At 41.9% G+C, this 27,886-nt stretch overlaps 1 protein-coding gene across 20 annotated transcripts in view; it reads right to left on the bottom strand.

Moving 5' to 3' along the window:
- Positions 1 to 24,985, bottom strand: part of BPTF (bromodomain PHD finger transcription factor) — a 134,731-nt gene extending 109,746 nt beyond the window's left edge. For all 20 annotated transcript variants that reach the window (XM_040244936.1, XM_040244934.1, XM_040244945.1 and 17 more), the window contains exon 1: positions 24,349 to 24,985. In XM_040244936.1, coding sequence (XP_040100870.1) covers positions 24,349 to 24,985 — 637 coding nt within the window. The remainder of the gene's footprint in view (positions 1 to 24,348) is intronic.
- Positions 24,986 to 27,886: the final 2,901 nt, after the last annotated feature.

The following is a 27,886-nucleotide window of genomic DNA, read 5'->3' as shown; positions in this document are numbered from 1 at the left end:
TCCAATTAAGTTTTTAAAAAGGTGGAACTGAGTACAATAAATAAAATTGGTGATGATAAACAAGAACTTGCCACAGGTACAGAAGCTATTAAAATAATGCTAATAAAGTCTAAACCCTGAGTGCAAGGACAACGGTCAAAGAATTACTGAACACCAAAACTAAATCAAAAATAGGAAAAAAAAAAAACAGAAAATAAACCAATAATGATAGGAGAAACTGAGGAAGATGTCAGCGAGCTCTTATCCATAGAACAGCTCAGATGGTTTTCAATATATTTCAGAGGGCAGAAAAAGAAAATATTTTAAAAGTCCTTTTTAAAAAAACCAGGATAACAGTGACACCAAAACCTAACAAAGAGAAGCACCTTCCCTTCCACAAAACAAACCATAGGCCAATCATAGTTATTAAACTAAAATTTAAAATACACTTTTAAAATGGCAAATAAGCTCTTCCCTGATGGTCCAGTAGTTAAGAATCCACCTTGCAATGCAGGGGACACTGGTTCAATCCCTGGTCCAGGAGGGTCCCACATGCCGTGCAGCAACTAAGCCCCCTGGGCCACAACTATTGAGCCCACACGTCACAACTACTGAAGACCCCACACCTACAGCCTGTGCTCTGCAACAACAGAAGCCACCATAATGAGACACCCACTCACTGCAACGAAGAGTCGCCCCCCACCCACTGCAACTAGAGAAAGCTCGCGAGCATCAGCAAAGACCCAGTGCAGCTAAAACTGAAAATAAATAAATCCTTTTTTAAAATGGCAAATAAAACCCAGAAGCATACTATGTTTGAGTATCTATGAAAAATTACAGAATAATACATACTTTTTAACCCAGCAATTCCCTTTCTAAGAATTCACCATATAACATACACACATATATATTCATTTTGGCACTGTTTGCAACAGCCAGAAACTGTAAATAATTTAAACATCCACCCATGAGGAACTGACTAAAATAAAAAGACTATTATATCGTACTTCCGCACAAGGGAACACCACGCAGCTCCTAAGAAGAATGTGGCCCAAAGCCAAGTCAAGATGGCGCAAGCTCACTAGAGCCAAGGGCTCCACCAAGCTGCAACTAAAAACTCTGGACAGAGTACAAAAGAAGCAACCACCAAAGGGCTGGGGGTTGGGGGCGGGGTTGGGGGGAGGGCAAAAGCACAAGGACTGGCTAGGAGAGTGTAAACTTAGAGGAAGCAACAACCAACAACAAGCAGAGGCTTGTTTCCCTATTTTTTCTCCTGGAATAGAATAAGCTCTCAGTGGATCTGTGGCAAGAAACATGACCAGAAACAACGCAGAGAAACCCTGTCTTTCGGGCAGAAGACTGACGAGAGGGTCCCCTGGAGCCGAAGACTATGAGGGAAATCCCAGGTTTGGGATTTTACTCCCCCCGCCCTTTCTGGCCCCTGCCTCAAGGGAGGCTCCAATTACAGAAACTACAAGATCACATCTTTCTGGCCAGCAGATCAAGCAAAGGGGGCCCCTGCAAGCCAGAGTACGGAAGAAATCCCAGAACATACAGCTGAGGGAAAATCTACAAACAGCAAGAGAAAATAACAACAATATGCATGAGAGAACAACAATTCAAATAACTGCAGAGGGTGGACTATCTTTCAAGTGCTTACAGAAGTATCCACCCAGAATTCTATAACCTTCAAAAATACCCTTCAACAATTCAGGAAAAATTAAAACATTTCAGATGAAGAAAAACTGCAAGAATTTGATGCCTGAAATCTTGCTTTAAAACAAATGGTAAAAACAGTAAAACAAACAGAAATAATACCAGAGTTGAAAACTGGACTGTCAGGAACAAAGGAAGAGCCACAAATTAAAAAAACAAACAGAAAAAGGTAGTTTCAACTCTTAAGCGCTTTAAAATACATATAATGGTTGAGAGCGAAAAATTGTCACAACGTCTAGTGGGGCTTTCACTGTAAATAGTTTGATACAGAAGGCCGACTGTACTGTGCCACTTTGTCAAGGGACTTGACATCTGGAGATTCTGATTATCTGCAGGGGTCTTGGGAATCAGTCCCCCATAAATACAAAGGGACAACTATAGACATATATGTGACAGCATTGGGGAGGAGACTAGGATAAGTGAACCTTTATGGTTGTGACACTTTAAAATTTTACCTAAAGGAATAAAAGACTAAGTAGATAAGTACTTTGCAATTCCTAGAGGAACCACTAGAAAAGTAGCACAGATATAACCAAAAAGCTAATAAATTAAAATAGGACAATATTCAACTAATGCAAAAGCAGGCAGGAAAGAGAGGAAACAGAGGAACCAAATGAAAAAGAAAAGACGGGAATTCCCTGGCGGGCCACGGTCCAATGGTTAGGACTACAGCCCTTTCACTGCCGAGGGCCAGTGTTCAATCCCTGGTTGGGGAACTAAGATCCCACAAGCCTTGCAGTGCAGCCAAAAAAGAAAAAAATAAATATATTTAATGTAAATAATCTAAATTCACTGTCATAAGACTGGATTAAAAAACAAACAAGGAACCCCTTTAAAATATGACATAGTAGACTTAAAAGTACAAGGGTGGAAAAAGATATACCATGCTAACACTCTATTCAAAAAGAGTGAAGCTGAATTTGTTATATTTACATCAAACAGTAGATTTTAAGCAAAGACTATTACCGGAGTAAACAAGGTCATTTCATAGTGATAAAGAGGTCAGATAATCAAGAAGGCAAACAACCATAAATGTTTATAAATCTAATAACAGAACCACAAAATACATGAGGTATAAACATACAAAACTGCAAGGAGACAGAGAACAAATCTGTGACAATGGTTGTAAATTTTAACACTCCTCTCTTAGTAATCAACAGAACAAGTAGATGGAAAATCCACAAGGATATAGAAGACTTTAACAACAGTATCAACACACTTGACCTAACTGACATTTAAGGAACACTCTATCCAACAGCAGCAGAATCTTCCTTCCTTGTACATACGGAACAGTCACCTAAACAGACAATATTCTGAGTCATAAAACAAATCTCAAATGATTTCATTTTTGAAACATTTAGTCATACTCTGACATATGAAGTTAAATAGAAGCCAATTTTTCTAATAGCCAAGACTTAAGCAACTTAAACGGCCACCAAGAAATGAATGGATAAAGATGTGGTATATATACACAACAGAGTATTCTTACTGAGCCATTAAAAAAAAAAGAAACAAAAATAAAATAAAATAAATAAAGAAAGAAAGAAAGAAACAATGCCATCTGAAGCAACACAGATGAACCTAGAGATTTATCAGACTAAGTGAAGTAAGTCAGACGGAGAAAGACAAATATTATACAACACCACTTATACGTGGAATCTAAAAAAATAGTACAAATCAACTTGTTTACCACACAGAAACAGACTAACAGACATACAAAATAAACTTATGCTGAGCAAAGGGGCAAGGGGGCAGAGATGAATGGGAAGATGGGATTAGCAGATACACACACAAGGATTTACTGTATAGCAGAGGGAACTGCACTCAGTATCTTGTAATAAACTATAATGGAAAAGAATAAAAAAGAAAAGAAACACATATATATAAAACCGAACCACTATGCTACACACTTGAAACTAACACAATATTGTAAATCAATTACACTTCAATAAAATAAAAAAAAAAGAAAATTCAGCTTGGAAAAGGAAGACATAAAACCATCTCTATTTGCCAGACAACATGATTATCTATGTAGAAAATCCCAAGAAAACCGCCACCTCCCCCCAAAAATCTACCAGACTAGCAGTTGAGTTTAACAAAGTCACAAAGATCAATACACAAAAATAAATTATATTTTTCTTGTAACAATTAACAACTGGAAATTCAAATTCTTTTTCTTCTGGTTGTACCATGAGGCATGTGGCATCTTAGTTTTCCAATCATGGATCAAATCCTGCCCTCTGCATTGGACGCACAGAGTCCTAACTACTGAACCACCAGGGAAGTCCCCAAGTTCAAATTTAAAAAATAAGTACCAGATACAACAGCACCAAAAATCATGAAAGATAGGTACAACGTGGTAATATGAACAGGACCAGTATGCTTAAAAAAAAAGAAAACAAACAGTGATGAAAGAGATCAAAGACTTGAATTAATGGAGAGAAAAAATGTGCTCATGGATTAAGACAGTTAAAAGAAAGAAACACAGGCCACAGACCAGAAGAAAATGCAAGCACATTACATAACAATGCACTTAAATTCAAAACCAAAATGAAATATCCCTATATGCTTACTAGGACAGCAAAAAATAAAAAAGCCAATAGCTAGCGTAACAATTAAGAGTGAAATATTAGCATCAGTCTCTTGGAATTTAGAAAGAACACGAGGACGCTTCTCATTTCAACTAGTATTTAACTTTGCTTTGGAGACAGTAGGTAACACAATTTGAAAAGAAAAAAAAGGAGAAATAAACATAAGAATAGCAGATGTATGCACATGATTCACGTTTGAAAATGATGCAACTTTATTCCTATAAAATCCAACCCAACAAATAAGCTATTAGAAACAATCAGAAAAGAGAAGAGGTGGCTAAATACAAAACTCATCTTTAAAATCCATGACTCCATGAGAGCAGACATTTTCATAGACAAATTATTCAAAGACATACTAAAATCTCATGGTATAAGGGAAAAGATTTACAAAACCAATTAGGCATTATCTAGTTTTTTTTTTTTTAAAGGTACATTTCTATGCACAAATAAGTATTCCTCATATAAATACACACACATCCACACAAAGCTGGTTATGTAAGGAGTGACCAAACTATTAATGCTATCTTCTGAGTTTTCTAAGTTTTCTGTAGTTCTTTCCTGATAAAGAGAAAAAGTAAAAATTAAAAACTGAAGTTCTTACTAGACTTTCAAGTGGTATTTTAAAAATTCAAAGCTCTTTTCCTAACCTAGTTATCCAAATCACAGATGAATGAATGTCAAGAGCTCAGAAAGGGGTTGGCAAACTGGCCAGCCAAAGGCTGTTTTTATAAATAAAGTTTCATTCAAACACAGCCATGCTCATCTTTACCTGTGGTCTCCAGTTGTTATCATGCTACAATGGCAGAGTTCAGTAGTTACAACAGAGACGGTCTAGCCCACAAAGACCACAATATTTACTATCCAGCACTTTATAAGAGAAAGTTTGCCAATCCCTTGCCCATTAGGATCATCTAGTCACAGAGGAATGGCTTCTAGAAGGTCAAGTTCAAGCTAAGGAGCAATAAAGAATTCCATTCCCACTTGGTCAGATAACCGTCAGAGACATAGTTCAGGGGCTAAACCTCAGGCTCTCATATTACAAGTATATTTACCAATAAATTGATGAGGAAAGGACGTTGGGCCTAGTCTATATCCAAGAACACCCGCTAAAGATCTGAGTAAACTTCGGTAAGTTCCAGAAAATATCCATTTAAAAGCCACACAAACACAGATTGGGGAAGGTCTAAAAACAAACAGGTAATGAGAGCATAACCTGGCTCAGCTTTTTAAATGCGACCCAACAATCTTTTCTTAGGAATCTACCTTATAGAAACACCAGTCTGGGTGACGAAAGATACATCTCTAGCACGTTTAGAGCAGTACTGTCTGTAAAAGCAAAAAAAAATTCCAATAGGGCTAGCTTTTCAAGACAAACTTGAACGCCAATTGCAATTATGCACTATTAGTAAAAGAAAGAAAAAGGCCACTTCATATCTTTAATTCACTTGGACTCTGCAGCATTCAAGTTCATGGTTAGGTTTCTCCTAAAACGCAGGGAGGATTTATAACTCAAGTTATTTATAATTAAGGACAATAATATATCTGGATAAAGGCAATCTTCCAAGTTTACAGAGAATCAGAAATCTGAGGTATTTCACCCAGATTAATTCAAACTAAAAAGTTCAAATATGTATCTGAAATTACAGTAAAATCATTAAAAATTTTTTTCTTATTATTTGAATAATACTTTGAAAGCAGATTATGGTCTTAAGTTGGAGAAAAGGGTAATTTATTAAGACTTCAAGGAGTGTATGAAAGAATTCTGATGTCTAGAAGAACAGGGAAAACTGCACTGATAGGAAAGTTTAACATTTTATTAGCTATTTTAAATGCTAGACTATTTCCTCAGAGAAGTCTCGATATAGCTATGCAAGCATTAGAAGGAAAAAGGACAAGATGAGAAATTCCTCACAGATTAATGTGTGCGTTTCTGAAATGCTTTTTAAGTTCCATAAATAGGATATACTATAAACAGACCTCAAAGGAGGCAATGTTAGCATACTGAAATCAAGGAGGAAGCCGTGACAGTAAAATGTAGAAAGTGCACCTACTGAACAGTCATTCAGCATGAATCACTTGGCCAGGCAGTCTCCCAAGTGAATGAATTCTAGAACACATCCATGAGGAGAGAAGAGTCTAAGCCTCAGGTTTCTTGGCAAATGTGCTGAGGCTCCATAATTGCAATTTAACATCACTTTAATAACAAAAGAATCCCACCCCCAAAGTGATGTCTTTTCCTTGAAAACTATTAACACAGCTAAGTCATTTGTTCAGAGACTCCTGAGAAAGAGGTTTTATACAGAACTCAGACAACTGAAGGCGATGGCACCCCACTCCAGGACTCTTGCCTGGAGAATCCCAGGGACGGAGGGGCCGGACGGAGGAGCCGGGTGGGCTGCAGTCCATGGGGTCGCTAAGAGTCAGACACGACTGAGCGACCTCACTTTCACTTTTCACTTTCATGCACTGGAGAAGGCGATGGCACCCCACTCCAGTGTTCTTGCCGGGAGAATCCCAGGGACCGGGGAGCCTGGTGGGCTGCCGTCTACGGGCTCGCACAGAGTCGGACACGACTGAAGCGACTCAGCAGCAGCGGCAGCGGACAACTGAGATGACCTATCAGTACTCGGCTCACAAGCCGACATTCAGGCTCTTACAATGCGGAGTTCTCTTAGTCGTAGAACTACATGTCTCATCTAAGAGTCTCTGAAGAGTTTTAATTCTTTTTTCCCTTCTGTCTTACATCTATGACATTGCACTTAATTTTCTCAGGACCATGACAGATTTTTTTAAACTAAAGGTTAACTGACTACCTCTCCTCTTTCCCTACCAGAGAGAACAACAAATGATGCCATCTTCCCAAAGATGAGTCCAAATCTCACTCCAGAAATTCAACACCATCACATCGACAAACAACGCTTTGCTGACAGGCTTAACAGAGAAGAACCACAACCAGAGTGCGGGGGCTAACCCAGGCCACGCAGGATTCGGAGCAAATACAAAGCCAGAGGAAAAGGGATAAATTCCCACAGTCTGGCAGAAGCAGGCTGACTACAACAAACCACTCAGCCCAAGGGAACTATCTGTGATGATAAGAAATGACCCCAATGTTCTACGTCACACATGGCTCCTGGTCACGGGAGATGTAGCCAGTGCCAATGAAGAACTGAAGTCTTATTTTACTTAATTTAAATAGCCCCACATGGCTAGTGGCTGCCATACTGGACAGGGGAAAACTAAGAGTGAAAAGAATCTAGGTTGTTTTTTTAACACTCAGTTCAACAATTACTGGTGCTGCCTACTGCATACTAGAGAGGCAGGCGCTAAGAGGAGAGAGATGAATGAGAACCTCCCTGCTCTAAGGCAGGTTCTAACTAAGGAGACAGCCACATAATTACAGTCCATTTCAGCAGAATGTCTTAACCAATAGATAAAATGATGGGGACTTCCCTGGTGGTCCAGTGGCTAAGCTCTGTGCTCCTAATGCAGGGGGCCTGGGTTCAATCCCTGTCAGGGAACTGGATCCCACATGTCCCAACTAAGAGTTGTCATGCTGCAACTAAGACCTCGTGTAGCCAAATAAATAAATACTTAAAAAAAAAAAGATATAACGGTGAAGGGATTGAATAATCCTCCCTAAATGTTTATGGACTTAATAACAGAACCTCAAACTATTAATACGTGAAGACTTAATAGAATTCCAGAGAGAAATAGGCAAATCTGGGACAGTAATTGTAGACTTCAACATTCCTCTCTTGGTAATCAACAGAACAGGCTGGTGGAAAATTAGCAAGGATACAGAAGACCTTTACATTGCAACCAACCTAACCTGACTCTTCAGGAACACGCTACCAACCAGCAGAAGAATACACCTTCTTTCTAAGTACACTTGGAACATTCACCTAGACAAACAATATCTGGGGGCACAAAACAAACCTTTAAAAATGCTTTACAAAATTAAAGTCATATGAACACAATGAAATTAAGTTATTTGGAAAGTGAACAACATATAAATGCGTACAGTCCTGGGTGGGTAGGGGAGAGATAAGAACTTAGTCCCGCCCAAGGACCAGAGAATGGTGCCCAGAGGAGGCAAGCTATAGGATATGGATGGCTGACTAGGAGTGAACCATCACATCAGGTGTGTGAGGGGAGGGCTTCCCCGGTGGTGCAGTGGTGAAGAGTCGGCCTGCTAATGCGGGAGACACAAGAGACTCAGGTTTAGTTCCTAGGTCAGGAAGATCCCCTGGAGTAGGAAATGGCAACCCACTCCAGTATTCTTTCTTGCCTGGAAAATTCCACAGACTGAGGAGCCTGGTGGGCTACAGTCCATGGGGTCACAAAGAGTCAGACATAACTGAGCAACTGAGCACAGCACAGAAGCACAGTGTGAGGGGAACTTTTACAAAGAAGTTCAGTACTACTTGACAGTCAAATTTAAGGTGAAGAGAAGTAAGCTGTGAACAAAAAAACAAAGGAGATTCAGAAGTCAAGTCAACTTTGACCATACCCCATCCAACCCGTTTATCACTAAGATGTGTCATTCTAAGTCCTAAATTACTGGGTTGGCCAAAAAGTTCGTTTGGGTCTTTCTGTACGATGTTATGAAAAAAACCAAATGAACTTTTTGGCCAACCCAGTATTTTTTTAATATTTCTCCCCAAAGTACAAAACCTATCAATATTTCTCCCCAAGGTACAAAACCTATCAATATTTCTCCCCAAGGTACAAAACCTATCACCTGGTTTATTTCAACTGCCTAATTTCCTTCATTAATTCTTACCCCACTCCAATTCATCCTCTAGCCTATAGCCAGAGGGGGAAAAAAAACAACACGCATCTGATCACATCACTCTGATCCTTCATGGTTTTCCCTCCAGTCCATTTCATGCAATGATCTTATGGCCTAGAGTCCTCGTTCCCTTCCCCTCCCCCAGCTGCTTCAATTCTGAACTCAACTGTCACCTCTTTACGGAGGCTTTTTGTGACAGCCCCCCATACACACACACCATGAAGTCACTGTTACCCCCTCTGGAAGCACTGCTCTCACTGAAACACTGGCTACCTTCCTCTGTGGATTCAGGGCAGGGGCCACATCTGCTTTGTTCGTGGCTTTATCTCACAGAGTGCTTGGAACACAGCAGGTTCTCAATAGGTATTTCTTAAATAAATGAACAATTCAGTGAAGCAACAGAACATGAGGCCAGCAGAGGAAGCAAAAGTCAAGTCAGAACTATCCACATACACTAACACACATACTCATTTTCCCACAGAAGATTTTTAAGAAAGGGCATAACATGGTCAGCTTTGTCTCAGAGCAGAGCAGTATGTACATGGGAGATGGAAACGAGAGATGAGTGGAAAAAAGGAGACCAGGCAGGCAGGCTGGTTCCTTCAGAGACCAAGTATAGGATAAAGAAGGCCTGATTCAGGTTACCATCAGCATGGATGGACAAGAGAACTGAAAGATATTTTAAAAGAGACATAAGATGTAAACTGAACAGGACCTGGTGACAAGCCTGCACGTGGAGGGTGAGGCATAGGGAGGAACCTGTCACTTCCTCACTTCTGACTTGGACAATTCAGCGGGCCGTGCCATTATTAACTGAGAAGGAAATGGGAGGTGGGGAGCAGTCATTAAAGCATGAACTCTATTTGGAACATGTGGAATTAGATGTGCCTACAGAACTTCCAAGAGGGGTTCAAGAAGGATTCACTCATCCACGAGTTAAAACACAGGAAGGAAACCATGACTTCAGAGATGTGGGTGTCAGAGGCCACGAAGGTATTAGATTTTATGAGTAATCTAAAAAAAAAAAAAAATGCAAATTCAAATGAGAGCTTTTAATCCACTGAATGCAAAGCTGGTTTATAAATAACCAGTGCTGGTGAAATAGACACTTTCACACACTGCCAGTGAAAATGGATTTTTTATTATAAAGTAACTATATGTGTTATATATAAATGAGGCTTCCCAGGTGGCTTAGTGGTAAAGAACCTGGTAAAGATCCCACAGGAGTTGCGGGATCGATCCCTGGATCGGAAAGATCCCTTGGAGTAGGAAATGGCAACCCACTCCAGTACTTCTGCCTGGAAAATTCCATGATCAGAGGAGCCTGGTGGGCTACAGTCCATGGGACTGCAAAGAATCGGACATGACTGAGTGACTGAGCACACAGGCCTGTTATATAATATTTATAATGCATCAGGAATACATAGGAAAGCCTTAAAAAAAAAATCAGGAATGTGAACTAAGATTAGTCTAAAGGTTTAGTCACTACGAGTAATCACAGCAAACAGTCAACCCTCCATGTCCAGGAGTTCGGCATCAGAGGACTGGAGTCTTGGGCAGCAGCAGACTTCAGTATCATGGCGAGGGGTCAGTCCTAGAGCTGACCACCCACAGATACTAAGGAATGACTGTACAGTAGAGCTTAACTATTTGGTAAAGCCTTGGGACAGAACCTTATTTTATATCAGCCCCCTTCTATTCCCCCAAAATTCTATACACCAAAGCCAGATTACTTTCTCAAAAAGCTCAGCTTTATCATGACAAATTCCAGCTTTAAAACATTCAATGACTCCCCACTGCCTACTAAGTACAATTTCCTCAAACTGGCATTTATTGAAGCTGGACCAAAATATAAACTCCACTTCTCTGCAGTCTTGTCTGAATATGCACGTTCCTCTCATCTGTTACCTTTCAGCTCCCTTTTTCTCTTCCTGTTCCATCTCCACCTGGAGAAATCCTACCTAACTTTCAAGACATATCTCAAATTTAACCTTGCGCTTGACCCCATTTCTGACCTCCCAAACAGAATATGACTTCTCCCCCTAATTTGTTTTTCTTACAGCTTTTACCATGGCCTGCCCTATGTTATTTTATATTTTATATTTATCCATCATCGGATCTCATGAAGGTTTTTAACACAGTACCTTGCACTCTGAGTAAGTATTAGGTTAAGTTATTTTTAAAGTGTTTTGTAGAGAAATACTTAATGTGACTTCACTTTACACATGATTAATATGTAACATGAACTAATATCCTTTTCCTCTCAACACTTGGTAAATTGACAACAAAGAAGTACAAAAGATAAAAAACATGCCAGAACAAAGAGAAAAGAACCACAGTGAGACATCACCTCACACCTGTTGCTATGGCTATTACCAAAAAGGTAAGAAACAACAAATGTTGGTAAGGATGTGGAAAAAAGGAAACCCTTGTCCACTGCTGGTGGGAATATAACTTGGAAAACAGTATGAAAGTTCCTCAAAAAATTAAAAGTAGAATTACCATATGATCCAGCAATTCCACTTCTGAGTATACATCCAAAGGAAAAGAAATCACTGTCTCAAAAAGGTATCTACACCTCCATGTCCACTGCAACATCATTCATCAGCTATAAGTAAATGTTTACAGAAGTTTTATTTATAATCAAGACATGAAATAGCTTTTATGTCCATTGATGGATGAATGGATACAGAAAATGTGGTGTACACATACACAATATGGAATATTATTCAAGCATAAAAAAGAAGGAAATCCTGCCGTTTGTGACAACACAGATAGACCCTGAGGACATTATGCTAAATGAAGTAAGACAGAAAAAGACAAATACTGTATGATCTCACTTACATGTGGAAAATAAAAAGCCAACAAATAAGGTCATAGATACAGAGAACAGACTGATGGTTACCAGAGGCAGGGCATAGTGGGTGGGCAAAATGGGTGAAGATGAGTCAAAAGACACAAGCTTGCAGTTATAAATAAGTCACAGACATGTATGGTACAGCATGGTAACTATGCTTAAGAAAGCTGTATTGTATATTTAAAAGCTGCTAACAGAGTAGATCTCAAAATTTCTCATCACAAGAGAAAAACATGTTTTGTAACTATGTATTGATATGTTGACAGATATTAACTAGACTTACTGTGGCGATCATTTGCCAATATACAGAAATACCACGTCATTATGTTGTATACCTGCAACTAAAATTAAGTTACGTATCCATTCTGGGCATGTGTATGCTCAGTCAGGCTCCTCTGTCCATGGGATGTTTCAGGCAACTGGAGTGGGTTGCCACTTCCTACTCCAGGGGATCTTCCCGACCTACGGACCCAACCTGCATCTCCTACATCAGCAGGCAGATTCTTCACCACTGTACCACCTGGGAAGCCCTTATATCAATTATACCACAATTTTAAAAAAGAGATCGCTCAAGTTTTTAACAGGGAAATTTAGTGAAGCGTGCCTACTCTAAGCGTGAACTCTAGCCACCCGACTTCATCCAGCTTCCCAGGGTACTTGTCACTCACTCTCGGACCCCTACTTCCAGGTCCCGGTAAAAGATGGAAGAAAGCTTCCCTTAAGAAACCAAACAGAGGACTTCCCTTGCAATCCAGTCATTAAAACTTGTCGCTTCCAATGCAGGGGGCACAGGTTTGATCCCTGTTCAGGAAACTAGGATTACACATGCTTCGTGGCACAGGCAAAAAAAGGAGGGAAAAAAAAAAAAACCCAAACAGATTCATATGAGAAAAACAGAAGTGTGAAAGAGAAAACAAATACACAAAAACAAAAACATTGATATCTGGGATCCCACCGCCCAATTACTTTACAGTGACACCCATCAACTGTCAACCATGGCCCCCCACAAAGTATGTACCCAGTGCTTCACTCCTAAATATGAACAGCTGAGGGTCAAGAGGCATTTGAAAAGAAGCCTCCAATATCAAAGAGAAAAAAACTAAAACATAAGAATGGAGTCTGATGAAATAAAAGAAACAAAGTGCAAAAAAAAAAATACTATAATAGAGAATTCCCTGGTGGTCCAGGGGTTAAGACTTGGCACTCTCACCCCCACGGGTCCAGGTTCGATCCCTGGTTGGGAAACTAATATCCTACAAGTCATGAGGTGCAGTTGACCTCCACCTAACACCCAAAAAAAACTATAATAAATGTCCTTAGGTAAGTGAGGATGTTGCATCCAGGAAGAAAATGCTCTGAAAAAAGGAACAGAGCTTCGGGAAACTATATAGCATAAACAATTATTATGTTAGCTGAACTTTAGAAATTTAGTAACAAGAAAACCACTCAGTGAAAAACGACAAAATATTTCAGCAGATACTTCACCAGTGATTTTCTTCACAGCAAAGAAGCACATGAAAAGATGCTCAGCATTACTATAGGGAAATGCAAATTAAAACCATAATGAAATGTAACTCTCTGTGACCCCATGGACTGTAGCCCATCAGGCTCCTCTGTCCATGGGGATTTTCCAGGAAAGAATACTGAAGTGGGTTGCCATGCCCTCCTCCAGCGGATCTTCACAACTAAGGGATTGAACCCAGGTCTCCTGCACTGCAGGCGGATTCTTTACCATCTCAGCCACCAGGGAAGCCCTGAAACATACCACTATACATGTATTAGAATGGCTAGAACTCTTGCTTGGAAAATCCCATGGACGGAAGAGCCTAGTAGGCTGCAGTCCATGGGGTCGCTAAGAGTAGGACAGAACTGAGACTTCACTTTCACTTTTCAGTTTCATGCATTGGAGAAGGAAATGGCAACCCACTCCAGTATGCTTGCCTGGAGAATCCCAGGGACAGAGGAGCCTAGTGGGCTGCTGTCTATGGGGTCGCACAGTCGGACACGACTGAAGTGACTTAGCAGCAGCAGCAGCAGCAGAACCCTCATCCATTGCTGGTGAGGATGCAAAATGTTTAACTGGAAATGCTTAACTAGAAAAGAGTTTGGGGCTTCCCTGGTGGCTAAGTGGTCAAGAGTCTGCCTGCTAATGCTGGGGACACGGGTTCAATTCCTGACCTGGGAGGATCCCACATTCCACAGAGCAGCTAGCTCCACGCACCACAACTTACTGAGCCTGTGCTCTAGAGTTCAAGAGCTGCAACTACTGAGCCCGAGTGCCACAACTACTGAAGTCCAAACTAGAGCCTGTGCTCCAAAACAAGTGTAGCGCCTGCTCGCCACGACTGGAGGAAAAGCTAGAGCAGTAACGAAGGCCTAGCACTGCCAAAAATAAATAAATAAAAATTATTTTTTAAAAAAGAAAACAGTTTGGCAGTTTCTTAGGAAGTTAAAATACGCTCAGCATACAACCCTGTGATTCCACTCCTCTTTACCCGTGAAAAAGGAAAACTTACGTTCACACAAAAACCTGTAAGTGCATGTTTAGAGCAGTTTTATTTATAATCTCCAAAACCTAAAAACAACTCAGATGTTCTTAAATGGGTGAATGGATAAACCAACTGTGGTATATTCATATAATGAAATACCTAGTTGGCAACAAAAAGGAATGACCAAGACAGAAGCCATATCTTGGATAAATCTCAAATGCATTATACTAGGTAAAAGAAGCCAGACTCAGAAAGCTACATAGGTTGTAACCCATTTATATGATATTCAGGGAAAAGGCAAAACTACAGGGACAGAAAATAGATCAGTGGTGGCCTGGGGTGAGGGAGAGGAGTTGACTATTGGAGCACAGTTGAGGTGAGGTGATGAACTGCTCTGTATTTAATGGTAGTGGTGGTTACATGACTGTATGTATTTGCTAAAACTTTAAAGAGTCAAAACTGTACCCTAAAATGGTGAATTTTATCATATATCCTTGGAAGAAAAGTTAAGACCAACCTAGATAGTATATTCAGAAGCAGAGACATTACTTTGCCGACTAAGGTCCATCTAGTCAAGGCTATGGTTTTTCCTGTGGTCATGTATGGATGTGAGAGTTGGACTGTGAAGAAGGCTGAGCGCCGAAGAATTGATGCTTTTGAACTGTGGTGTTGGAGAAGACTCTTGAGAGTCCCTTGGACTGCAAGGAGATCCAACTAGTCCATTCTGAAGATCAACCCTGGGATTTCTTTGGAAGGAAGGATGCTAAAGCTGAAGCTCCAGTACTTTGGCCACCTCATGGGAAGAGTTGACTCATTGGAAAAGATTCTGATGCTGGGAGGGATTGGGGGCAGGAGGAGAAGGGGACGACCAAGGATGAGATGGCTGGATGGCATCACGGACTCGATGGACGTGAGTCTGAGTGAACTCCGGGAGATGGTGATGGACAGGGAGGCCTGGCGTGCTGCGATTCATGGGGTCGCAAAGAGTTGGACACGACTGAGCAACTGAACTGAACTAAAGTTGCACTTCAGTATTTTTTTTTAATTATCAATAATGAGAAACATAAGATACTGTGTCAACAAACAGGATGAAAAGGAACACAGAAAACAGTTTTTAGAAATTAAATACCTGACAGCTGAAGTAAAAACGGATTTAATAGAAAGCTCGGAAGAGAAACTCTCCCAGAAAGCAGAACAAATTGACAAACAGATAAAAAGAATTGAAAAAGATAAGAAATTTCACATGAACAGTCTAAAATTCCTAACATCTAACTAAAGAGAAGTTCAACAAAAGAACAGGTAAATTTGGGGGGAAATTAGCAAATAATAAAGACATTTTCTCAGAACTAAAGAGTATGAGTCTGCAGATTAAAAGGGCCCACCAAGTACCCGGGCAGATTGAGTGAAAAAGAGCCACATCAAGGGATATGCAGTCCGTTTAAAACTTCAGAGCACTGGGGACCATGAAAAGAGCCTAAAAGCTTTGTTGCAGTTCAGTCACTAAGTTTTGTCTGACTCTTTGCAACCCCACAGACTGCAGCACGCCAGGCTTCCCTGTCCTTCAGTATCTCCTGGAGTTTGCTCAAACTCATGTCTATTGAGTTGGTGATGCCATCCAGCTATCTCATCCTGTCACCCCCTTCTCCTCCTGCCTTCAATTTTTCCCAGCATCAGGGTCTTTTCAAATGAGTCAGCTCACCGCATCAGGTGGCCAAAGTATTGGAGCTTCAGCTCCAGCATCAGTACTTCCAATGAGTATTCATGGTCAATTTCCTTTAGGATTGACTGGTTTGATCTCCTTGCTGTCCAAGGGACTCTCAAGAGTCTTCTCCAGGACCACAATTCAAAAGCATTAATTCTTCAGTGCTCAGCCTTCTTTATGGTCCAACTCTTATATCTGTACATAAACTACTGAAAAAATCATAGCTTTGACTATACAGAAATTTGTTGGCAAAGTGATATCTCTGCTTTTTAATACACTGTCTACATTTGTCATAACTTTTCTTCCAAGGAGCAAGCGTCTTTTAATTTTGTGGCTCCAGTCACCGTCCACAGTGATTTTGGAGGGATAAACACAGGTTAGACATGAGGTAATCAGGATGGCCCTTCACCTCACAACAGCAATCCTCGATGGTGGAGCACACCAAAGCAAACCTTTCAGTGAAAGTGCTTTTTAAAATTTAGAACCCTACCCCCTGCCAAATTCTCTACCAAGTATTAGGACTGAAAAGGGCATTTTCAGATACATCATGATTTAAAAAAAAAAAACAAGTTTATTTCTCATGCACCCATTCCTAGGAAGGAACTAGAGATTGTGCTGAAACAGACAAGTAAACGAAGGTGGCGGTAGGACCCAAGAAACAGAATCAACAGTGAAAGCAGCAAAAAGAAGTTTCAGGAAATTCCCTGGCGGTGCAGTAGGTTAGTTTTCACTGCCCGAACCAGGTCCACTCCCTAGTCAGGGAACTGTGATCCCACAAACTGTGTGGCATGGCTAAAAAGAAAAAAAGAAACCAAGATATGGGGAAAGTTTGCTGTATATCAACAGAAAACAATCAGTTTATTTCATCTTAGTTATAACTTCTAAAAAATATTACTAAGAACATGTTGCAGTAAATGGAATTAAACACACACACACACGCAAACAAACACACACACATGTCTAATGGGTATCTTCGGTTGCTGGGATTATAGATAATTTTCATTTTTAGCTTTATATTATGTGTATTTTCCCAAAGGAGTAAAACTGCACTATTTTTCAATTTTTCACTGCAATTTTTAAAAACAACTTGAGAACAGATGAGATCTCAGGGGAAGGAGGGACATAGTGAGAGGGCCAAGGGCTGGTTTGAAAACCTGGAAAACTGGGGTTTAAGGAAAAGGCAGAGGAAGATGTCTTGGAGAAGGAACTGCCAGAGAGCTGAAATTATCAAGAGCACTTTTTCTACTTTAACGGTAAATAACAGAAGTCAATGTATTTTTTATTATAGTTCTAAAATAAATTAGGTGTTAGGTAAACTAAATGTTCTGAATGGAGAAGTTAAATACTTAATAACCCTTTTGGGGGGGGGGGGAGGAGTAAAACTCTAGTTTAATGTGAACTTTTACTTAAATGTGGTCCTCAAAATATTTTTCTACCCTGTGAGTCAACTGACAGTTTTCTGACAGAATAAAATACTACCTTGCTACATTGTAAGTAAGGTTCCTATATTTTTACAGAATCTCAGCTTACAATTCAGGAACAAATCAATAGACAAAAATAGTTACTAATTATTGAATCTTTACCCAGTACCAGGCATTGTTCTAGTTTCACACACATTAACCCATTCGGCTCTCACAACACATTGAATTCAGTACTATGATATTTTACAAAAGAGGAAAGTGAGGTACAAAGACTTGAGCAAAACACCCATCATCACAGAGCCCAGATTCATACATTCATTCATCCATGAGGACCGGTAATCTCTGTGCTACAATGCTACCTCTCTAGACCCTTGACATTCATAAAAGATGTACCTAGCATCCTGAGATTCTCACGTATCATGATAGCCTAAGACTTCGGAGTGAGTTTATTTACATACGTGAGTGCCTCCAAAGCCTGCCACACGTTGCTCACACTGACTGTGTGAAAATATGACTCCACTTACAGTGCTCCTTCTCTGACAAACCTGGAATAAATTCTCCAAGCTGACCAAAAGCGATCCAAAAGTCATAGATATTTTGGAAGACTTACAAACTAGCTCTCATTCATCCTAAGAAAACTGTTTCAAAACTATTCCAAACAGAAAAAGTAAGTCTGGTTAAAGTGATTCTATTAAAATTGTATTTGTATTAAAAAAAAGTATTTGTAATTAATCCAGCTATAACATTCCTAGGATATACCCAAGAGAAATGAACACATCTTGTCTAGACAAAAATCTATACATGAACATTAGCAGCAGTGTTACTCACTATAGCCAAAAAGTGGAAACAATTCAGATGTCCACGGAGTGATGAATGGATGAACAAAAAGTGGTATATCCATATAAAGGGATACTATTTAAATATAGTCCTGTTACATGCTCCAAGATCCATGCACTTGAAACCATTAATCTAAATGAAAGAAGTTATATATTGTACGATTTTTTTTCATAAGAAATTTCCATGAGAGACAAATGAACAGAATATCAAAGTAGAGGTTGCCAGGAGATGGAGCAGGGGAGGGAGAGAACAAGGAGTGACTGCTGTGACTGTCATTGTTTCTCGTTGGGGTGATAAAAATATTCTGGAATTAGGTAGGGGTGATACATTCACAACTCCGTGAATACATTAAAAACCAATGAATAATACCTTTTTCTTTTTTTTAAAGGGTGAATTTTATGCTATGTATTCTGTATCTCAATAAAACTACTATTTTAAAAATGCAACTTTTAGGGATTTCCCTGGTGGTCCAGTGGTTAAGAGTCTGCCTTGCAATGCAGGAGAGACAGGTTCAATCCCTGATCAAGGGGCCAAGATCCCACATGCCTTGGATTAACTAAGCCTGTGCACCAAAACTACAGAAGTCTGTATGCTGCAGCTAAGACTCGTGGCAGCCAAATGAATAAAATAAAAATTAAAAAAATTAAAATTAAAGTGAAACTTTTAAAATGTTTTTGTATTTTTAAATGCAACTTTTATTCAATATTATTTGAAAATAATTCAGCAATTCAGAAATCCAATAAATGTTAGCTCTATTTTTAAAAATCATTCAGCAATCAAAAAATATTTGAGTAATGTAACTTAGTATCTAGAAAAATACATAAAATAAAAATTTGGCATATACCAGTAGACAAAACAATTAAAACATTATATTTAGCTATATCCACTTTAATTCCATCTGTATGGCTTTACTTTCAATCTTTTCAAGTGCATTCTGTAAGTTTTTTCTTTTTAAGAAATGTTCTACCTCCTGAGGGTTATCATTTTAAAGGACTGAAAGCATGAAAAAAAAAAAAAGAATAAGAGTCAGTGCTAAGCTAGTGCTAAATTATGAAGATGAGGCTCTAAGTGCCACAAGCAGGCATTCAAAGAGGACAGAGATCAAGGGGATCATCAGGACTCTGGGAGGACTTCCAGGAAGAGATCCTCAGAGTGTGCTTAAGAGCAGGGAACGAGGGATCTACTCAGTGCAAAGATGGCATCTGCTAGGATCTGCTCCTGTGTTTGTTACCCAGACTACTGGTCTCCCATCACCCCCACCACCTTCTCACCCCCCACATCCCCACTCCAAGAATCTGCAGTCACAGGAAGGACACAGTCTCCTGAAGAGGAAGAAAAGGTGGACCTGAGGGAAGAAACCAGAGCTCCTGGCCTTAGTATCCCCAGTCCTGTTGCACACCCACATTTCAACACCCAGCTCCACTTCCACTCATACCCCAGCCAAGTACCGGGCCTGGGTGGTACACAAGACCATCTATCACTGCATACCTTGGACATACCTCTCTTAACACTCACAGCTCACGTCGTCCAACTTTGTAATAATTCTCTGGGGCCCTCATTTTCTTTCTTTTAATTCTCATGTTTAACCTCTTCAGGTACTGATACCCGAAAACAGATCTCATTAATTTCTCTTATAATCCTGAATACCTGTTGCTATTGAAAACACTGCCATTCTTACAGAGGCCTATCTGATGAAGTCCTCTGTCTACACTTCTGATGCTGTCCAGGCTTGGAGAATTCTGAAGTACCTCCTGGACTGATGTTTCCATCCAGGGCTATAAAACCCATCCACATCCCCACCAGTTATCTGACCTCTTTCAATCCACCCTGCAGAACGGAAGCAATGCTAAATTTCCTGACGTCCCACTGAAATCATATCCACTTGTTTCCAGATCTTCGGACTGATCCCCAGTACCCACAAGTGAAATAGATCTGAAACAGACTGGAGAGAAAAGAAAAGGGCTTCAGATGTCACCTCTCCATTGATTTTCTCAATTTGCAGGCGGGGAAGAGCTGGCTAAATCGGCGAATTAATAGTATCTGTGATTTAATGTGCTTTTGTTTCACGCTCCTTGCATAGTGCTGACAGGAATATAGCACATCCCTTGGGTGGTCCTGAAGTGAAAAATGACTGAGCACCACTGATCTAGCCCAATCCTGACCTAACAGATGAGGGAGAGAGGAAAAATGCTGTAGCCTTGTTCTCCACCTACCGCTCAGCAGTTCTTATTCATATACTCAGGCTCTTGCTAAAGGAGGTTACTTAAGACTGCCCACACTTGCAAGTCAGTGCCCTGGTTTATGCGTCTCCCCCTCTGCCTCTGTCCGTCCTCACTAGCCACACGCCCATCCACGCTGGCCACATCCCCATCCTCACTATCCACATGCCCTGGGGAAGCAGACATCCATACCAACTCCCCCATATAGCTTATGAGCCCGCCCTCCTTTAACTCTCCACAGTACTTTGTATCTATCTCACTTGTAGCAACCAGGAATCCCAAGCACACTGAAAAGATATTTGCTTGAAACTGGTAGGAATAAATATTGTCAAACGAGTAACAGATTCTTCTTCAGATAAGTCCACAGTGCATTCATGGCACCTGTGCCACCCCTCTCAACTGTCACAATCTTAGAGGACATAAATCACTAATTCTCCCAGCACAACACCAGGGCTTCTATGTTCTGAAGTCACCAGAAGTTCCAAATTTCAAAATAACAGCCAAGTATTCTCATAAGTCCCGCACAAGTTAAATGCAAGAACGGCTCTGTTTTAAAGTCTAACTTAACTTTTTTGAATTAGCAAACACTTGATTACAAGGTGCTGTCAGAATTTTACCAAATGCCTATGCAAAACATTTTCTATACAATTCTTCTCAATGTACTTCAAAAGTATGTCATAAACCCTACCGTCTGAAATAATTCTAACTTTTAACAATAAAAATACTAAAAGCCTTATGCAACCAAATGTTTTGAACTTAAGCAAAACCAGATGATTTCAAATTTTTATTAACAAGTTGCCACCCCTATAGTAACATCTGTCATGTGAGGACCTCACATACCCATTTAAATTTTTTCTTCATTAAGAAGAAAACATTTCACCTCCACTGAGAACTTTTTTAAATCTATGGTTTCAGAAAAATCTAGTAACATCAACCAATGTCCTTGCATCAACAGGTATATTACCTACAAAGAACTCAATATACGAACAGATGAATGAGTAATTTCTTATACTAAGTATATAATATACTAAGTATAATTTCTCCTTATTTAGTACTTAAGCCAACATTCTAGTTCACAAGACTTAATTAACTTATTCTAAATTACCAGGAAAGTATATTCCTCTTTTCAATCTTGACAACATAGGTGGATTCGAATCCACCAAATGTATTTATTTATGAACTTCTGGGATATCTTAAACCAGTTCTAGAACATTTTTCCTTCCAAAGCATATATACACATTTACCTAGAAGTACACCCAATAAAACAAATGAAACAAGAGCTTAGCCTAAACAACTCACTATCATGAATTGTTATTCCAGGCAAGTGGACATATTCTAAAAGTTTAGGATGTAAAATGTATCATCTCATTCACCATAATCTTGAGAAATAATGTTTCAAAAGTAAAACATCGAACAAGTTACCACCACATCTAAGAAAGAAAGGAAAATGCCTGGCAAGCAATATGAAACAGCAGCTCAAAACACGCTCTCTCTGCTACTATTAACTGGTCAAACTATCAAAACCTAATTAGGCCGATTTTTAGTTTCCCATATCCAAAATATTTAGGAATTATGGTAGCCACTGGAGAATCAGCACAACTTCATCTATTTCAAGTTCTCACCTACTAACAATCATTTGTCCAACCAATCTTCGATGAGCACCTGTAGTGTGCTCCAGGCACTGCACTAGGAACTCCAGGGGCTGTAAGATTAGTATAAGGATATATAACCCTTAATTTCACATAAAGGTGAAAGGGGACAAGCATACACAAGGGTAGACCATGAATGTCATCGGAAAAAACAAAGTATCATGGAAGTACATAAAGATATAAGGATCTTTTAAAAAAAGGAAACCTAACCACAAAATTGTAATTTAACAGCATATACACGGCTCTCAACCCTAAATATTACTTGCTAAGCCTTCAAAGAGGAGTTAAAGTTAGCTGAACCACCCTGCCAAATGCCTTAGCTCTGTCTAATCTGAGAAAACTTCCTCCAATAGTATAATTTACTCTCCACAAGTCTTTCAGTTCTGGGCTCCTGGTCGAAAAGACCACGTGTGATTTCGTAAGGTAGAAATCATTACTATAAAAGATCCACTAAAATTAAGTTGGCGAGGATGGTGTGTAGTCCTTTCCACATACAAGACATACACACTTGACATTTGATTCATTCTCTTCATTCTCCTGCCAGCTCTCCTTCACTCCACCCCAAAGACAGGCAGATATTACTGTCAGGCAAAAGAAATTACCTTTTTCCTTTGCTGGGAGGACAAGCTAAATGGGCTTACATGTGACTTAATACTCATACTCCTCCAATGAGTATTTAAGCATTTATTAAAAAAAAAAAAAAAGGCACATTTACATTTAACCACTTCTCCTATTCCAGTCCTTTTTTTTTTGTCTTCTTTGTTGATTTTTATTTGAGAGCTGGTCCAGTGTCTTTTAAAAGCCAATGACACACCTTAATCACTGTTAAGACTCTATTCCTTCATGAACTTTAATCCAGAAATGCTCTGAAAACTGGATTCTAATTTAGTTCAGATTTTAAAAAATACAAAGGAAAAGATCTTTTAAGTTACTGCTATAAATTATGATTTTTTTCACAATTTAGTAAACTGCAACTATGAATTTAATACACAGCAGCCATTGTGTGTGTATGTGTTTTTCAAATAGACAAAATGTATCTCAGCACCAGCCTAGAGAAGCTCTCTGAGAAAACAGGAGTCACCATGGAGACATTCATTGTAGATCAGGGAGGACTTATTACCCTCAGAAATACAATGAAAAGAAAAAGTCATTTTGCATTAAATTTCCCTATACTTCTGTTGTGTGACTTGGAAGTTGGTCCCAAAGTTCATCTTCAGCAATTACGTCTGCAGGATCAACCATACGTGTCTGCAACAGGTGACAGGAAACGGCATTTCTCAGGCAAAGGGATCAAATTAGTTAAGACTCAAGTTCCTGCGGTCTCTTATTTTGCATTTTACCAAAATCATACTGCAATCAGATAAAACAGCAAATTTGTTTTGGTTTTCTTCGGTTTTTCTTCTTTGCTTTTTAATCAGCCATTCACTAGCAACTGTTGCACGAGCCCATCAGTACTCAAGAATAAACACACACACACACAGGACCAGATAAGGCTCCCCTACTAACCCAACTGATCCATTTCCTTAAGACAGTTTTAAAACCACACAGCTCAGGGTGTGAAGAGAAGCATGTTGTGCGTGTGTGTGTGTGTGTTTGTATGGCACAATCTGTCTGAATCCTCCATTCCCTTTTTTAGGAACCGATTAGAGACGAGAAATCTAAAAGAAACCCCATTAGAAATGCAAAGAGGTTTGCAAAAACAAGAAGCTTCTTTCATTCCAAAAAATCAAACCAAAACAAGGGGAGAAAAATGAATGCAATGGATATGTGTGTGCCAAAGTTTCAGCTATGCCCGTGGAGACACTGCACTGGCACACATTTTTAAGAGGAAAAAGAGGGGGTTGAGGGGAGAGAGCGAGCGAGCGAGCGAGCGAGTGGCCTGCGAACTGCAACAATGCAATCTCCATTTTGAACAATGCGACTCTTTCCTCTAGTAAATCTAGTTTTTTGCCACTTGATGGGCCGTCGCATTTCCCCTCCGTTTGGGGGGTGGGGGGGAGGTAGGGGTGGGGGGAGACCCGAGAGGGAGTGAGCCGGGGGGAGGGAGCGGGGAGGAGGTGGGGAAGAAGTCTGCAGCAACCGGGCTGGGTGGGTACCTGGAGTGCTGCTATAGGTGCTATGGCTCCTGAAGCTGCTTTCCGTGCAGTAACTGGCGTCGTCGTCGTCGTCGTCTTCCATCTCCTCCGGATAGTCGGAGTCATCGTCGTCCTCCTCCATCTCATCCTCCTCGTCGTCCTCGGAATCCTGGGTCTCCTCGGCGTCGCCGTCCTCCTCCTCCTCCTCCTCCTCCTCCGAGACCATGTCCTCCTCCTCCTCCTCCTCTTCGCTCTCGTGGTCATCGTACACCACTTTGTTGACGGCCCTCCGGGCCGGGGTGGTCCGGGCCAGGTGGCCGCCGCCGCCCCCGCCCCCTGTCCTGCCGCCCCCGCCTCCTCGCCCCCCCCGGCCCGGGGCGCTGGTGCTGGGGGGGGCCGGCGGCGGCGGCGGCGGCGGCGGCGGCGGCTTCCTCCGGCTACTGCTGCCCCCCCTGGGCGAGCTCAGCCGCGTCTTGGGCGCCACCTCAGCCTGGGCGGCGGCCCACCTGCCCCGGCTGCTGCCGCGGTGCCGCGAGCGGAGCCCCCCGATGGGTCCGGACGTGGGCGGCGGCGGCGGCGGCGGCGGCGGGGCCGGGGCGCAGCGCTCCGCAGCGGGAGCCGCGGGCTGCTTGGGCGGCCTGCCCCGCCGGCCCCTCATGTCGGAGCTGAGGCGGGGGGGAGAAGGGACAGCGGAGGGGGGAGGGGCGGGCGGGGGGGGGGGGCGGTGGGGGGCGCGGGGGCCGGGGGGGGAGGCCCGCGGGGCCGGGCGGGAGGGGCCCGGCCGGCGGAAGCGGGTGGAGGGAGAAGGCTCAATCCGAATTGCTGGGGCCCCACTCCGGATCGCCTTCAGCCGCCATCTTGTTTCTTCCCTCTCGCTCGGTGACTGGGGGAACCGACAGCGGCCGCAGGCCCGGAGCGCGGTCACGTGAGCTGCGCCGCCGACGAGCCTGGGACGGAGCGAGGCCGCGCGGCGGCCGCTAGGGGGAGTGCGGGAGCGCCGGGGCGGGGGCGGGGAGCCCGGGGCGCCTCCGCGCGGCTTGGCTAGACCGCGGCGGCCGGCGGCTGTGAGGAGAGGGGCGCTCCCTCGAGAAGTGCCCCGTGTCGAAGGCCCCGGGAGTCTAAACTCACGGGGCCTCCTTCCCGCGTGTCCTCTTCCCCCGCTAGGGGAAGAGGCCAGGGAAGCCCCCAAATTTGTCCCCGTCTTGTCCCCTGGGGGAAGATGATGCTGAGAGCGCCAGAGAGGGTACCGCGCCGCGGCGGGGTGGGGCGAGGGGCTGGGCAACTCCAGCGACAGAGGGACAAGGCGAGCGCCAGCAACGGAGGGCGGTTACCTGGGGACTCTGAGACAAGCCCCAGAGCTGTGACACTCCGAACGCTTGGCTCCACAGAGTCCAGGAATTGATCCCAGTGACAACTGCTGGGTGGGGAGGGGTTGGAGGGGGCGCCGTGCTAGAAGCCCCGCCCTAAGCTGCCAGACTCTGAGGGAGGGTCGCTCTGAGACTCGGGATAAAATCCCCTCCCAAAAAGACTTCGATAAACTTCAGAAAGCAACTACATTCCAGTCTCCTCCACCTTTGCTAGTGTCCCAGCTAGAAACTCCACCACCTCAGAAAGAGCTTTCTAATTCCTTCCTTGCTGTAGAAAGGATAACTTCTGTCCTAATACCTACTTTAAAATGTTGGATGTTTGAGTTATCGGGAGATAATTTTAACCTACCTGACAAGTAACAAAGGCTCGGCTAAACCCAGGGGACGAATCATGAGGATGAAATTTTAGGCATCCTGGGACCAAAGCTGGGCTTCTCTAGTAGCTCAGTTGGTAAAGACTGCCTGCAATGCAGGAGACCCGGGTTTGAACCCTGGGTCGGGAAGACTCCCCTGGAGAAGGAAATGGCAACCCACTCCAGTATTCTTGCCTGGAGAAACCCATGGACAGAGGAGCCGGGCAGGCTACATACAGGCCATGGGCTCACAAAGAGCCTGACACGACTTAGCGACTAAAACCAACTCAACTCGCAGTGGTCTGGGGCTAAGACCCAGACTGTATTTTATAATGTATTAATACTTATTGAAACATGTGACCACGAAGAAGTGATTTGTGTTAACAGTTAACAGGATTCTGTCCACCAAGTGAATTATTACAGTGGAGTTAGAAGGATAGAATGCATACGTGAAATGAAAATGAACAAACAAGCATTAATGGCCAAATTCACTTATTCAATATATTAACAGTTCTATTGAGCGACAAGGGTGGCAAACTTATATGCCTTCAGGAACCAGGTAATTAATGAAAGTAAATCAAGTGGGCAAGGTGTGCACTTTTCACAGACGGAATTGCCTGAGTTTTGTTTGAAGAGGTCAGCTTTGGGAATGTGGCCTGAAATGGCCAGATCTTCAAATTTTTTAAGAGAAGGTACTGGCAACCCACTCCAGTGTTCTTGCCTGGAGAATCCCAGGGACAGGGGAGCCTGGTGGGCTGCTGTCTATGGGGTCGCACAGAGTCGGACACGACTGAAGTGACTTAGCAGCAACACATGTGCTTTGCACATGAATCTCCTGGTTTTTAAATGTTGGCAACTGTCAATGAAAACAATATACTTCAGATTGATCAAAATGAATGCAGTTCATCTATAGCCCAGAACCTACAAGTTTGCAACCTGTATCCTGCACTATTTAAAGTACAGTGCTAGGACTAGAGAAACCCCATAGGAAAGCAAGGAAGATTCAGCACAATCAAAAATAAGGACTACATTTGTAAAATAAATAAAGTACAGTGCTAGGGACTTTCCCGGTGGTACAGTGGATAAGAATCCCCCTGCTAATGCAGAGGACATGGGTTCAATCCCTGGTCTAGGAAGATTCTAGAAGACACGGTACAGCTAAGCCAATGCACCAAAACTACTGAGCCCACATGCTGCAATTAATGAAGCCCCTCTGCCTAGCTCCACCACAAGAAAAGCCACTGTAATGAGAAGCCCGTGAGCTGAAATGAAGAGTAGCCCCCACTTACCACAGCTAGAGAAAGCCAAAATAAATTATTTTTTTAAAAAAATCAGGGGACACAGGTTCTATGGCTGGTCCAGGAAGATCTCATGCCTTGGGGCTCCTAAGCCCGGGCACCACAACTACTGAAGCCCGGGCACCCTAGGGCCCGTGCTGTGCAACAAAAGTCACCACGATGAGAGGCCCACACACCACAGCTAGAGAGAAGCCCCCGCTCTTGCAGCAGCCAAGACCCAGCACAGCCAAAAATAATTAATTTTTTTTTTAAAGTTCAATGCTAGGTTCTTAAATACAAAGATATTTAAAATGGTGACAGCCTTCAGAGTCTACAATCTAATTGCAGAGGAAACCTATTTTAAAATAGATTCTCATTATTATAAGTGATCTAGAGATGATTTAAAGTATATGGGAGAATGTGTGTCGGTTATATGAAATACTATGCCATTTTACATAAAGACTTGAGCAAGCTTGGATTTTGTGATCTGGGGGTGGGAGGGTGTGGGGAGAGCTGTCCTAGAACCAATTCCCTGAAGATACCCAGGGACTATTGTAAATAG

The sequence above is a fragment of the Oryx dammah genome, unplaced genomic scaffold, assembly GCF_014754425.2.
Source record: "Oryx dammah isolate SB20612 unplaced genomic scaffold, SCBI_Odam_1.1 HiC_scaffold_8, whole genome shotgun sequence".
Lineage (NCBI taxonomy): Eukaryota > Metazoa > Chordata > Mammalia > Artiodactyla > Bovidae > Oryx > Oryx dammah.
The sequence above is the reverse complement of the archived record's forward strand: the minus strand, read 5'-3'. Positions and strand labels throughout refer to the sequence as shown.